At 39.3% G+C, this 13404-nt stretch overlaps 1 protein-coding gene across 19 annotated transcripts in view; it reads right to left on the reverse strand.

Moving 5' to 3' along the window:
• Positions 1 to 13404, reverse strand: part of KCNMA1 (potassium calcium-activated channel subfamily M alpha 1) — a 501788-nt gene that overhangs the window by 27905 nt on the left and 460479 nt on the right. For 15 of the 19 annotated variants that reach the window (XM_054831099.1, XM_054831098.1, XM_054831094.1 and 12 more), the window contains one exon: positions 2598 to 2711. In XM_054831099.1, the coding sequence (XP_054687074.1) occupies positions 2598 to 2711 (114 nt within the window). Of the gene's footprint in view, positions 1 to 1807; positions 1892 to 2597; positions 2712 to 13404 lie in introns of all 19 variants that reach the window. The other 4 variants (XM_054831110.1, XM_054831108.1, XM_054831111.1 and 1 more) reach the window with 1 other exon arrangement.

Here is a 13404-nt window from a genome sequence, read left to right on the forward strand (position 1 = left end):
AGACAGTGTGAAAAAGAATCTACATCAGGCTGGTTTAAAGAAAAAGCCTAAATAAAGTAGTATTTGTCATTCAGACTTTCTCTGGCGTTTCATTGTCATAGTTAAGCTTTCTGCCTCCACTTCATTCCACTAAAAATAGTTGTTTCCTTGAGATCAGTGTATCAAGTGGATCATATTTCATCAAATATTTAATTTCCATATTAGTCCTGCTCAGACATGAAAGCACAGACTGCTTAGCTATGCCATTGAAATACTCTTTAACTTACTAAATGACAAATTAATTTCAGTTTTCATGCAAGGAAGGGAACTTAAAGACTTTTTCAGCATTTGAAACTGCACATATTGACTATGTCCCTATTCCCTATGTGATCACATCTCCTGAGCCAACCCAGCGAGCTTTGAAACCAACATGCTGTTAACTTGCTCAGGTTTTGGCTCTGCACTTCAAAGGTTGAAAGACTTCTGCTTCTATTGTGATCTTCCTTCCTATATAATTTCATTTTCCATCCACTCCTTTTCCAACCTGTATATACTACCATGCTTGCCATGCTTAGCTTACAAAACATGAATAGGCTGTAGATGAAGCCTCTCAACAGCTGAGTGTCGTTATCCTCCTTTCAGAGCCCTGTTGAGCCAGTACTTGGCCACGATCATTCAGTCAGGACCCGCGCTGAAGCAGGAATTAAAGTTCCTGCCTTCTCACTCCCTGATGTAACCATGAAAGCATAACACCTCAGCGTTGTAAACGGAGAAGTGTTCTGCCCTGGGAGTCAGAAGAATTTCATCCTACCAATATCCACAACATTCCTCTCTTTGTACAATGGCTACCAATTTATTCTCTGGATTCTTGAGCAAAATAGTATTTGAAAGCCCGACGTATCATTTCAAAATGCACTTTTTGAAGAGCTTGTGCCTTAGTTTAATTTGCTAGTTGAGAGTAGGCACTATTGACAGTAGCATTCTGTCTCCACTTACATCTGGCAGACTAATACCTGACTTTGACACCAGCTTGCTAGCCGTGCGTGGTGTCAGTTTCCTAGGCACTACAAATCTAACGCGAATTCTGCCAGTGCAGTTTTATCCTCGGTATCTTTATCTTCCTGATGCAAGTTAGCACGCTAGGATTTCTACGAAAGGTCTCCGGGCTAGGTGAGGTAGGCTCGAACGTGTGGTGCTGCGCCATAGGAAACGCTCATCAAACACCGCTTGCAACAGCTGGCGAGACCTCTCTTTATTGAGAGGGAGCAATGCAGAAGCTTGGCTGCTTTGTACAGCTTCAAAACCTGAGCTTCTGAGAAAAGGCCTGCTCCCCAAAATAAGCAATCAAATAGCCTAAGGGAAAGTATGATGCTGGGGTTTCTTTTCTGATATCTTTTACTTCTTCTTGGACTTCCTGTAAGAACTGCTCAGGCATGTCCACCAAATTGACAATAGGCTGAAATAACAAAAAGAGAAAGAAAGAGAGAAAAGGAGAGAAAAATTGGGGGGGGGGGAGGGAGGGCCGGGAGGTGGGGACCGAGGCCAAAGAAAATGAATTGGTGAGAAGGTGCTATGAAAACAGCCGGCAGGTCAGACGAGTGTGATCAAAGGTTTACTGATGCTGCGTGAAAAAAAAAAAAAAATCATTAAGAAAGGCCAGAACAAGACAGTCAATTTCAACCAGAACCACAAATAAAACACATTCAAAGCAGTGCCATGAGGGTAGCCCCTCTGATACAGCCAGATAAATAAAGAAAAAGCTGATGACAGTAAGAACAACAACAACAGAAAATAAGACAGTGATGTGAAGGAAAAAGGCACTTCTTACCCAGTTCAGTTATCATTAGAATGTGGGTTCCACTGTTTTTTTCCTGACTGATTGAAACCAAAGGCAGAAGTTTGCCAGGCTTAGCTAATAAGTAAAGTATTTAGGGGGAAAAGAAAGTACAGAAAGAGAATAAAGTAAGGGAAAAAGACAGGTAAGGCTCTAAAAAATAAAACTGAAAAGGAAAATAAAAGGACAAAGGACCACAAATCAAGTTTGTATTTGCCATGAAAAAAACAGAACAGCTTCTGCACTTCACATCACACCACTTGACAACATAAATACCCACAGCTAGAGTGGAAATCAGAGCCTGGTTACCTACCATCATCATATTCTCAGGAGTAAAATGTCTCATACTATTATACAGAGTTTGGTTACACATGATTAAACAGTTCTGGACCATGAAGAAATAAACAAATGGCCTCTTACTATTGATTAAATGCACAGGAAATGTCTGCTCATACTTACCGTGGCTTTTTTCTTTTCTAACCTTAGCCCAAAGACCCCTGCTTATTTGTTACACTATGTACAAAGCATCTTGTCTGATAGAGTGTTTATTTAAGAAAATGGAGAAAACCCAAAGGAAAGAGAGAAATATATTTCAGTTATTCAAATAAAGTGAAACAACTGTTACTAATCTTTCTTTAGAGAGCGTAATTCAAAACAGTTATCAGAAGAGAAAACATAGCAGTGTAAGATACAGTATAGGTAATTTTCCTGAGGTTGCATAACAAGGGAAGTGGGAAAAAGATATGGGAATGTACATGAAAGGATAAAAGTTAGCTTTTCTTACCTAGCTCTGTTATAATAGGGATGTTGGCTCCTGTTGTAATGGAGGGTTGACGTAACAGGCCATGCACTGGACTGTTGTCTGGAGATGACCTATCCATCCCAGGGGGTGTAAAGCCTAAAAGGAAAAAAAAAAAAAAAAAAACCAAACCAAAAAGAGAAAGTTTACACAGGACAAACTATATAAAAAAAAATCCCCACCAACAGGGAATTCTCTAATTTTTCTTTTTTCCCAGAAAAGTATGTTAAAAAATTTGTCATTAACAAAAAATAATTAATTTTCAACAATTATTTCTTAAAAGCATAATCCTTCATAAATACGCAGGTCATTTCTACTGTAAAATAGCTAATGGAGAAACTGAAATTTGTTTTGTTATCCTAGGTAGGCTTTGCATCAAAACATGCAAAATGGAAAGAGTAAGGCTTATTTAAATATAAAGAAAAATATAAAGACTTGAGTGTTAGAGAGGTTTAATTTTGTCCTATTAATGTTTCAAATATTCCAGAAACAAACACCTTTCCTTAAACCTGAGTTAACATTTTAAAGAGTATTGTTTGTAAACAGTAGTACAACCTGGAGGAACAAATTGTTTCATTAGCAGGTTTTAGGTTTGATCAACATGCAGGATTTAAAATTTTCTAACTTTTCCAGGAGCAATACAATCCACACAATTTTTTTTTTCAGGTGTACCATTCATAATATGTATTTTTATGAGCATTACAATTATAGGAATACTGGGATGGAAGGGCCCATTCTAACAAAAAAAGAGGATGGAAGCAAAAAGACACAGGTTTTCAAACTGTATGTAAGAGGAATGCTTGAAAAGAAACTAGAAAGCATTTACATCCTTTGGGGATGTAAATGAAACAAAGGTGGGAGAGGAACATATTGGCAGGCACTCAAAATAAAAAAAGATCTAGAGAGCAGCAAGGTTCACCTCTAAAAAAAGATCGTGTGTTCAGCCTGATTCTCTACACAGTTTGAAATGGAGCTCTTGACAGTGAGCATTTTTTAATCTTTTTTTTTCTTTTTTTTCTCTTTTTTTTTCTCTTTTTTTTTTTTTTAATAAAATATATCCAGGCAAAGCCTTTTGGAGTTTGATTGTAAGTACTGAAAAATAGGCAGTTATACAAAAGTCTATGCAACAGATGGACTGGAAATTCACAGTTGAGACTAATGCATTCCATCTCCCCTGTCCATTAAAGCTGCGGAAAGCATGGGAATGTTCATTGAATGTCATTATTGCAGAAGTGATGGTGAAGCCAGAGTTTGACTTTAGGGTTTCATGTAGACCAATGTCAAGGCAGCATTTTAAAGCAAATATTTGTCTGTTGGGAATAAACACACATTTCTGAGAAAACATTTATTTTTTTGCCACATTATGCCTGAGTTCTTTGATTTCACACCTGACATAGAGGGACAGACTTTTGATCCTTTGTCATTACTGGTCTGAACTAGTTTTGAACTCTCCATATAATGATTCTAAATTAATCACAGCCAAATTAATTCCTGATGTAACTTCATCATGTTCTTGCTGCGTGGAAACTGGTTCACTGTGTTAAACTCATTGATACATTCATGTGCTACTGAATTCAGAAGAAGATGATACAAAATTATGTACTTTACCTTTCTTCAGTTTGGGGACTAATTTACAAACCAGGAATCTCTAAACTAAACTGTAGTTGTTAACATGTTGTACTGGTTTTATATGGTGTTTCTGAGTGATTTGTGGTTCTGTTCCAGAGATGATTACCATCATTCTTAAAGTGTTCCTAAACAAGACAAATTATAAGGACCACTAGATCTGGACTTCTTGATTTAATGGGATTTAAATTTTGATTTGATATTCAGTTCATTTCTCCCTATGTTTTTTCTATATCACATAGAGAATATATATGTAACAAAATTAGAATCACTGAGAAAAGAGGCTTACTTAGCCCTCCAGATGGTACCAGTATGAATTTCCTTCTGACTATCGCATGAAAGGTAGATACAACATGAGGATTGTAAAGACAGGATAAGTAAAAGGGAGTGAAATGTCTGTGAAGAAATTCCTTAGGAGAAAAGAAGTGGTTGTGATATCTTCAACAGGCATGCAAGACAAAAACATGGCCATAGGCAAACCTAAGATGGCAAAGCGATTCTATTGAATATTACTAGTCCATAGAAAATCTTTAGAAAGCAGATTTTTTTAGAGACAATCGGAAATGCCGGCAATGTCAACAGTTGGTCATTTAATACTATTCGTTGTGCTGAAACTAATTCAATAAGACCGGCATGGTGACATTGAGTTGCATTCCCAACTGGTATCGGTTTGCAGATGTTTCCTTGTGTCTGGCGCTGTGACTGATGGCCGTATTGGCTCTTTGAATGCTTGCTTCTGCATGGCAGAGCTGAACATTGCTCAGACTCACAAAGTGAGTCTAATGGAGTTCCTTCAGGCACCACCTCATGAGTTGGAGGTAACCCTGACACTCTGACAATAGCAGGAAAATTAAAGTGGGACTCCAAAGGGAGGGAATGCTATCCGAGGACAGGTGGGTATTAGTGTGACACCTCCTTCTGCAGCAGGCTCCGGTGTTTACGTTTTGCATTCTGTTATGCTACAGGAAAGGCAAGACATGGCTTCTGTCACACTACATTAAAGAAAGCTCAAGTAGCTGTGGACTCCTTGAGCAGTTAAAGTGGCAGGCCCAGTTGGATTCTCTGCAGAATTATGAGTCAAAATGGCAATAGCAAGACTTTTTTATACTCACTTATCTGAGAGCAGAGAAATGTTCCCATGCACCCTAGGGGTTGTACTGCTGGGAGCATCCCTGGAGGCCCTGCTTCTGCCTTTTTCCTGAAGCCTTTTCTCTCCCCATGTCAGGGTGTACTCCCTAAAACATCTTTCAGTGAATCAAGCTCTTCAGATGGTAAGAGCACATCAGTATTTCCCTACTAGCTAAAAGCAAATTGAAAGTTGGCATAACTGCGTCTAAACGTGCAAGTCCTTCTTGCCCTCCCAATGTGCACGCACACACAGAGGCATGCACACACGGACTATCCATCGAAGGCTATTTGTAGCCACCTCTCTAACCCTTCACATATTTGTCTTCCTAGGATGGTGTTAGAAGATTGAAGTAAATGTGTCATTTCTGTTAGACACAGACTGTCAGGAGCTCTGTAATTGCACACTGCACGCACAGTGCATTCAGTCCGAAATGCAGGAAGCATGTTAAGGGGATTTTGTTTTCTCCTTGAATGAAAAATAGACTCATGCCTTAATATTTTTCATCCTATGGTCTTGAAAGATGTGATAAATATCTGTTATCTTAATTTAATTTCCTTGCCTGTGCTTAATTCAGACACTTCCAAAAAATCCACTTTTTAAAAATATAAAAATCTTAGAATGTTTTTGGGAAAGGGAAATTGGAGTACTTGGGGATTTTGTGTGCCTGTGTTTGGAGTCATAAGGCATCGTACACCTTCAGGTCACATTCCTGCTCCCAAGTCACAACATAAATTCTATAGATAGGCTCTCTATTTTTTTCCTCCAGAAGAGAGGGGGAAGAAAAAAAAGTGCAGGAAAACTAACCTGCTTTATCAGAACTTTCATTTAAAGGCATGAAAAACTACAAGTGACAGCTGTGCAGATTCAGTGAATGTGACATTTCTGAATTTCTTCAACTTGACAAGTAAACACCTTAAATCGGTAATGCTATATGCATAATACATGACCTGTATTTTGACATCCATCATCAAATGCTGACTTGAGAAAATACAGGTTTGTACGTCAAGGAATAGCACCCATAAAGCAGGGAGAAATTCAGGTCACAGGGTATTAGGAAAACTCTATTTCATTACAGAAGCTGAAACAAGCTAAGGCATCAGATTTAAGATCCATTTTCAGCTGTGAAAAGATTCAATTCCTCTGCACAGAGCATTCATTTAGAAATGACATGCTTTCCTCGCAGCCTCTTTTCATTTTCCTTTTCATATTCCATTTTCTCCTTCAGTCCCCAAACCTTGTTCCATTAACGCTCATAAAAATCGTAAAACAGGGCTGATAGCTGTGATCATCTTATAACCACAGTGTCTCCTTGTTCAACAAACAACCGAGGGAGCTGTGGCTACAATTGCTTAACAGGATCAACCTCCAGAGTAAAATTCACATGGCCTGTGCAAGCCGGAGCACTGTCCCTGCGTAAGGAAATACAGGGACAGCGGGGGGCTTGTGGAGAAGGGAATTCTCTTTGCCAACAATGAGGAGGTCGGGTGCAGCACAATCACGTCAGTTCCTGCAGCCACTGCATCCCATACTACGTTGCTGTACTGGCTGAGTGCTTGCCTTTGCGTCACTTAGTTTTTGGTTCTTTGTGGTTTGTTTTGTTGGTTTTTTCCCTCTTCACTTATTAAACTGTCTTTACCTCAACCCACGAGGGTTTTTTCCTCACTTTCGTCCTTCTGCTCCTCTCCCCCATCCCAGTGGGGGGAAGTGAACAAGAGACTGGGTAGGGGCTTATTTGCCAGCCAGGGTCAACCCACCACCATTGGCTCTAGTGATAACCACCACAACATCAAACTGAAGGAAATGGCTTGGACTTCAACAGGAGGTAGCGAGTCCCTGTCCCCCTCTGATACAAGATGCTGTCAAACAGTGGATTAAATATATCATGCCTCTGAGAGGAACACAGGCTCTGGTCTCCTGACATGCTCAAAATGCGTGAAGACTGGCAATCGGGAGTTACTGCTTCTCTCCCGGCAGCAGCGTCCCTCTTTGAGAGGCAGGGACTCCCATGCCCTAACTCAGCTGAAGGAGTTTGAGCCTCCTGCAGTTCTCCTTTTTCCAAGAGTTACTGGGGATCCAGGTGCTGCCAAGCTCAGAGCTCAGCGGGGTGGGTTGGCTATGAGCCCTCCTCGTCTCCTACAAAACATCACCTACACAGCGATGAGCAGTACTGGGCTGCCGAGAGCGCTGTGCCTCCTGAGCCAGGCTGATCCATGGTCCTCTCAGGAACCCCGGGGGGCACTGACTGTGGCTCAGCAGTAACATGCAGGTATTCTGGAAGCCACAGTGGTACTGTAATGAAGTTCAAAATTAAGGAATGCTAACATGGCTTAACAGTGACTTCTCCCCACTGAAAGCAGCAGCAATAATTATCTTTTGTCCTGCTTACGTGTTGCATGGAGCAACTGGCCTGATGGCCAAGTGATCTGCTGATTGTGCTGCCCATAAACCACTGCTTTTTGTTCCTGTGCAGTTCACTTGCCTGAGTGATGTCCCATGAAATGCAGAACATCAATGCTCTACACAGCAGTAAATATATCCTTTCAGGTTGCTGATGAGCCAGTAAAGGTTTACTGGGGTTTTAATGTAGAAACAAATTTGGCTCTTGGATGTGCACTGCTTCTGTTGACTTCACTGAGATCTAGATGGGCATATTCTCAAACTGGATTTTTATGTTACATTTACAAAATATCTTCCATTCTAAAGGACCATAATGGATCCTTTATGATCCTCTTCTGCTTTCCCCCTGCTCCTTTCCTCTTTGCCTCCCTTCCCTTTCTAGGACGTATTTTTTACTAAACTGGAACTCTATGCAGGCAGAATGCAGTTTCCCAAACTGAAAATCCACTTGGCAGAGCTCAAGGTTGTGGCCTTGTCATTAAAGTGCCATGTAAATTGATAATGCCCTTTAAAGAATGCTATTCTAGGGAAAGACACCATGGGATTCACTGGGTAATGTATGCACTGAAGTCCTCAAAAATGTAATTTTAAAAGCATACATACTATTAACTAGCTCTGGCTCATCTAAGAAGCATGAAACAACAATCATATTTTGTGCATATATGAATAACACGCAGATGGTGAACTGCCAAACGCCCCCGACAAGTTATCATGCAGGAATATGGGACAAGGATTTTCATTAAGCAGAGCCAGACAAAAAGAAATAATTCTCTTACAAAAGGACCTCACAGCTATATCCCTTTGCTACTGTTTGCTGACAATGTCCATTAATATTCCAGTGAATTCAATTGAATGATGGACTATACCTGTTATTCTCCAAAGTACAGCCACTTGGGCATACCTGGAAAGTTCAGCAGCAGTCATGCAGCTAAAGAGCTGCTGACATTCATGGGAATCTGTTACAGCCATTCAATTTAGAAACAATCCTAGCTTCAATGTCCCATGTGGTCTGAGACAGAGAGTTGTAGTTTGGCCTCAGAACCTGGAAATACTAAATTCTGGTTTCAGTTCTGACTTTTACTGTAATTTGCGCCTGAAGTTCTAATAATTTCTTGGAGATTATCTCTGAAGCTCTGGAAAAGGAGAGGAACGTGGGAGAGCAGATGTGACTGTGTAGGCTCCCAGCTCCTTCAGAGACTGCAGCGTCTTCAGAGATGCTCCAGGCCCAAACACAGGCCAAGCTAAATCAACGGAGAGTGGAGGGAGATGAAGGATACCCTTCTCAATTGCAACAACCCTCCAATGCTCTAGGACTGGAACAACCCCTGGAGCACTGAGCGCTGAGAAAGATTGTTACAGAGAACAAGCTGCCATCTTCCACCCGAGCAAGCTCTCTTCTCCAGTGGCTGTTCATCTCTGTACTGTTGAATTACAGAAATCTATAGTGAAAATGTCCAAATCAAAGCTCTAATGAAAGCGCAGAGCAGTGGGATCAGTGCTAACTTCTGCTCCCCAAAGTGTGAGAATCGTTCCTGGGTGGGTTAGTGTAAGCGATTTACACGTCTACTGGTTCTTGTGCTGCTTTAGCGAGGCAGGATTAAGCTATAAAAGCAAAGATCAGGAGAAGGATTGGAGTTTCATCATCTTGAGATCTAGGATTGAATGATACCACTTTGTTTCCATTTTCAATTGTGAACAGCATAGTATGTTAGAAATAGTGTTATATTTTAAGCACAGTGCAGAATGACGTATAACTCAGAGGGTTTATTCACAAGTACTTAGACAAGTCTTTTCCCACTTTAAGCCTCATGCTGAGTTTCACAATCAAACACACACAAAAATCAAGATCAAGTCCATCTGAAACTACCTGATTTTTTCACAAAATCTCATGTGGCAATTACCTAAACCATAGCTTGGCCAAGGTTCACCACAAGCTTACACAATCCAAACTTATCAAAACAAATGGGCTTTTCTTACTAATGCTTTGCAGAGCATAGCCTTGATATTGTCTCTTTGTTATTTTCCTCACTTTAAATGAGATAATATGTAGTTATTAGCCATAGCACTTCTCTCATGTCTGCTAGAATGGAAACTTTATTTCTGTATACAGTAAATATTCCTAGCCAGTATTCCTCTGACAAGAACTTCTTGCTCTCAGTGGAATCAAACACAATTTTACTGAATTTATTTTTATTTCTGGTAAAGGGAAAACAAAGAGAATTGCCTTTTTTTTGAGTCTTCATCCTTATTTTTTCAGTGCTATAGCAATTTTGTAATGCTCTAAGCAAGTTTTTCTCTAGGTTACTGATTTCTTTGGCCTGAAATATCCTATTTGGTTGGGTTTTTTCCAACCAATAAAGGCAAGGTTGAACTAGAACTCCTGTTATGCAATGCAGCCATCTTGTTTTATACACATCTGTCTTGGGAACATAAAATGTACTCCAGCTGTACATTAGTGACTTCTTATTCAGCCTCTAGTGCATAAGCAAACAATTCTGAAAGTGTAAAACTTAGGAAAATAATTTCTTATTTTCTAAAGCACTGTATGGCACAGAGAAGAGTAAATCACAGAAACCTATGAGGGCCATGAAGATAGGTATAATGGTTACAGCCAAGCAAACCAGGATAACTGCTTGGGGCTTTTAGGCTGTCGAGAAGGGAAATCAAATATTAAACTGAGACACTTTGCAGGTTTTCCACTGTGCAACAAGAAAAAGGGACAGACCATCAGGGTTTATTGCCTGATACTTAGCACTATCTCGTAGCTGTCTTTACGCACCTATTTTCTAAGCCATCTCCAGAAACAGGAATGATTGGGTAATTCTTTAATTGAAAACACCTAGGACAATACACAGTAAAATACATAGGACTTCTAGAATGCAGAAGACAATGGTTTCCAAACTACTTCACACTTACCCTATTGCTTGGGATGTATTCACATTAATTTTACACTATGTTTTTACAGCAAACTAGTCAGAGAATATTTTAACTCTTTGCAATATACGATGTGCTTTGGATTTGTTAATTTCTTGTTTTGTATTGTAATGTCATCTTTGGTTTTCCATCTACTTTTCCCCCACTCCATTCTCTGTTTTCATGAACCTGCTTTTCCAAAGCCTACTCCTGTTGGGAAAGAATTTAGTTCTCTCACATTGTTCTTCTAGTGGAAATTTATCTCTTGGTGGCAAGCGACTATTCTTTATTTCTGATGGATTGCACCTCTAGGTATAGCACCTACTACTAATACCTCTGTCCAAGTGCTAAAGAGTAGTTTGGCTACTTCTCACAGACATTTTTTTCTTTGCTTTTTCTTGCTTTGCTCAGAAAGAACCACTAGAACTATACAAATATTTGGAAAGAGAGAGAAGAAAGAGTAACATATTAATTCAGCAATTTGTGGATCAGCAGCTATCCAAAACTTTTTATGGAATACACCTAAATTCATAACAACATCAGAAATTATAATTCCTGTGGGGTTTAGCCACTTTCATAACAAATTTAATTTTTGAATTGTCTCTACTCTCCATTTACCATTTCATAGTCTTCTATACCAGGTACTTCCAGGGCACAAAGTCGGTAGCATCTAGGTGTAGCATAGGTTTGCAGCTAAAAGACTTCAGTATAAAATGATGCCAAATTCTTTTCCGTTTAATCATTAATCAACCTTGCATATTTAGACTTCAGGCAAAAATAAATAAATATGCTGAATAAAAGTTATCAAATAAATTAAGCTATATTACCTAGTTCACAGAGACAGGTATTCAATAACTACAAACAAAATGGAAAGCTCACCATTAAAAATTATATATAGGCATGTTAGGCAAGACTCTACATTATGTCATTATATCCTACATTATATCAAATAAAGTAAATTTCTCCTTAGTGAAAATGGAAGAGCAAAGCCAGATGTCATAGCAAGCAATCAATAAAAATATTTTGATAAATAAAAGTAACAATGCTGTCCAACACATGATTGGCAACTACTGAAACATAAATTAAACAAATTTCCCATTGCTGCTTATGGGAAAATTATGCAGATTAGAATTTGATTAGGTTTATATCATGAGACTCAATTTGGACTTTTAATCTATTAAGCTCCAATAAATGAGGCATCTGAATAGCTCCCCTGAGCAGCAACAGTAATAACCACAGCAGTCATTTTTTGCAATATGTATTCCGATGATTTCTTTAGCAGATGATTCCACATCTTTAAGTACAATTACTTTGTAACTTCTACAAAAATTTCAGGTGTGTGCAGTGAGGAAATGGATCTATACAAAATGCTTAAGCAGACATTTTGCAATAATCAACATCTGTCACTCTGTTCTAGCAATATTGTTTTTCCATCAGCTTGGACTTACTTACGGTCGACTTCATGGTCTGTGTGGGCTAAATAGTGCCAGCAGACTTGTAAATTACTCAAGCTGGAACTGAGCTGGAAACCTATGGTAAAATGTCATTAAGTTCTCTATAGGTTGGGTCAAAACTAAAATCCCACATTCGAGGCTGCCTTAGGGATCAAAGATTTAACTGTGAAGGCTAAGGCCTCATTTTATCAAAGAAATTTGAACTGGATTCCCAGAGCTGAGCTCTGAGACAGGTTGGATTCAGATCAAGACCACCTCTAATTTATCTGGCAGGTATGCTCCATAGGCCTCCCGCACATTTCCCTCAGCCTAATCTATTTGCAACTATCCAAAAGCTCTTCTCCTGCCTTACTCCATACCGTAAAAACACAACCCTTGGCAAAGCCTGCCGACTAGAGAGCATATTGTGCCCATGTCAAAGCCTGCCAGATTTCACCAAATCCTGTCACAACTTTTTAGTGGACAGGTTGTCATAAAAGCATATACTCAAGTGACTGTACGCAGGTGATTCCCAAAGATTAAATTTGTAGTTTAAAAACTTCAGGGCTTCATTAAATGCTCAGGGTAAAGGAGCGTGGATTTTGTGTTCATGTGTGAATGTTTTTTTTTAAAAAGAGGCTTAACAGAGAATTTCCTTCTGGCATTCATGCTTTCAGCATACCACTACAAAGGTTCTCTGCAAGCCAAAATTTTTTACCAGAACTCCAAACACCATAAATATGGGAAAATAAAATCAGTCATGCTCTTTGTCACTCATATACTGCCTTCCGTAACACACATAACTTCAGAATAGCGCATCTGTTAAAGACATCTTAGTAGATATCACGTGTGAAATGAGTATCAAGTTGTTTTGAACTATACCAGTTTGCATAACACTAACTCAACCAACTTTTCCATAGCAAGCACAACAAATTGCTTGCACCCAGGTGCAGTTAGCACTGCAGGGAATGTCAATTGCCTAAGGATTATTTGTATACTTCAAACAAAACCCTCCTGATCCAAAAAGGTAGCTTACTACATCTCTGCTGCAGTTTAACCTGAACCTTGCAAATAACGTATGGTGCCCAGTTTGAAACAGGAACAAGGAAGCACCATCCTAGGGTCTGGAGTATATTTTGAAAACACGTACATCATCCCATCAGCACAATTATTTGAACTTCAGAATTATCGGTATATCTGGCCAATATGAAAACCATCCCTGTCATGCACAATAAAGTAATAAGAAGGTACGTACCTCCAGAAAGTACTTCCATTAAAAGAAATGTCAACCCTC

This window comes from Grus americana, chromosome 7 (assembly GCF_028858705.1).
Source record: "Grus americana isolate bGruAme1 chromosome 7, bGruAme1.mat, whole genome shotgun sequence".
NCBI classification, from domain to species: Eukaryota; Metazoa; Chordata; class Aves; order Gruiformes; family Gruidae; genus Grus; species Grus americana.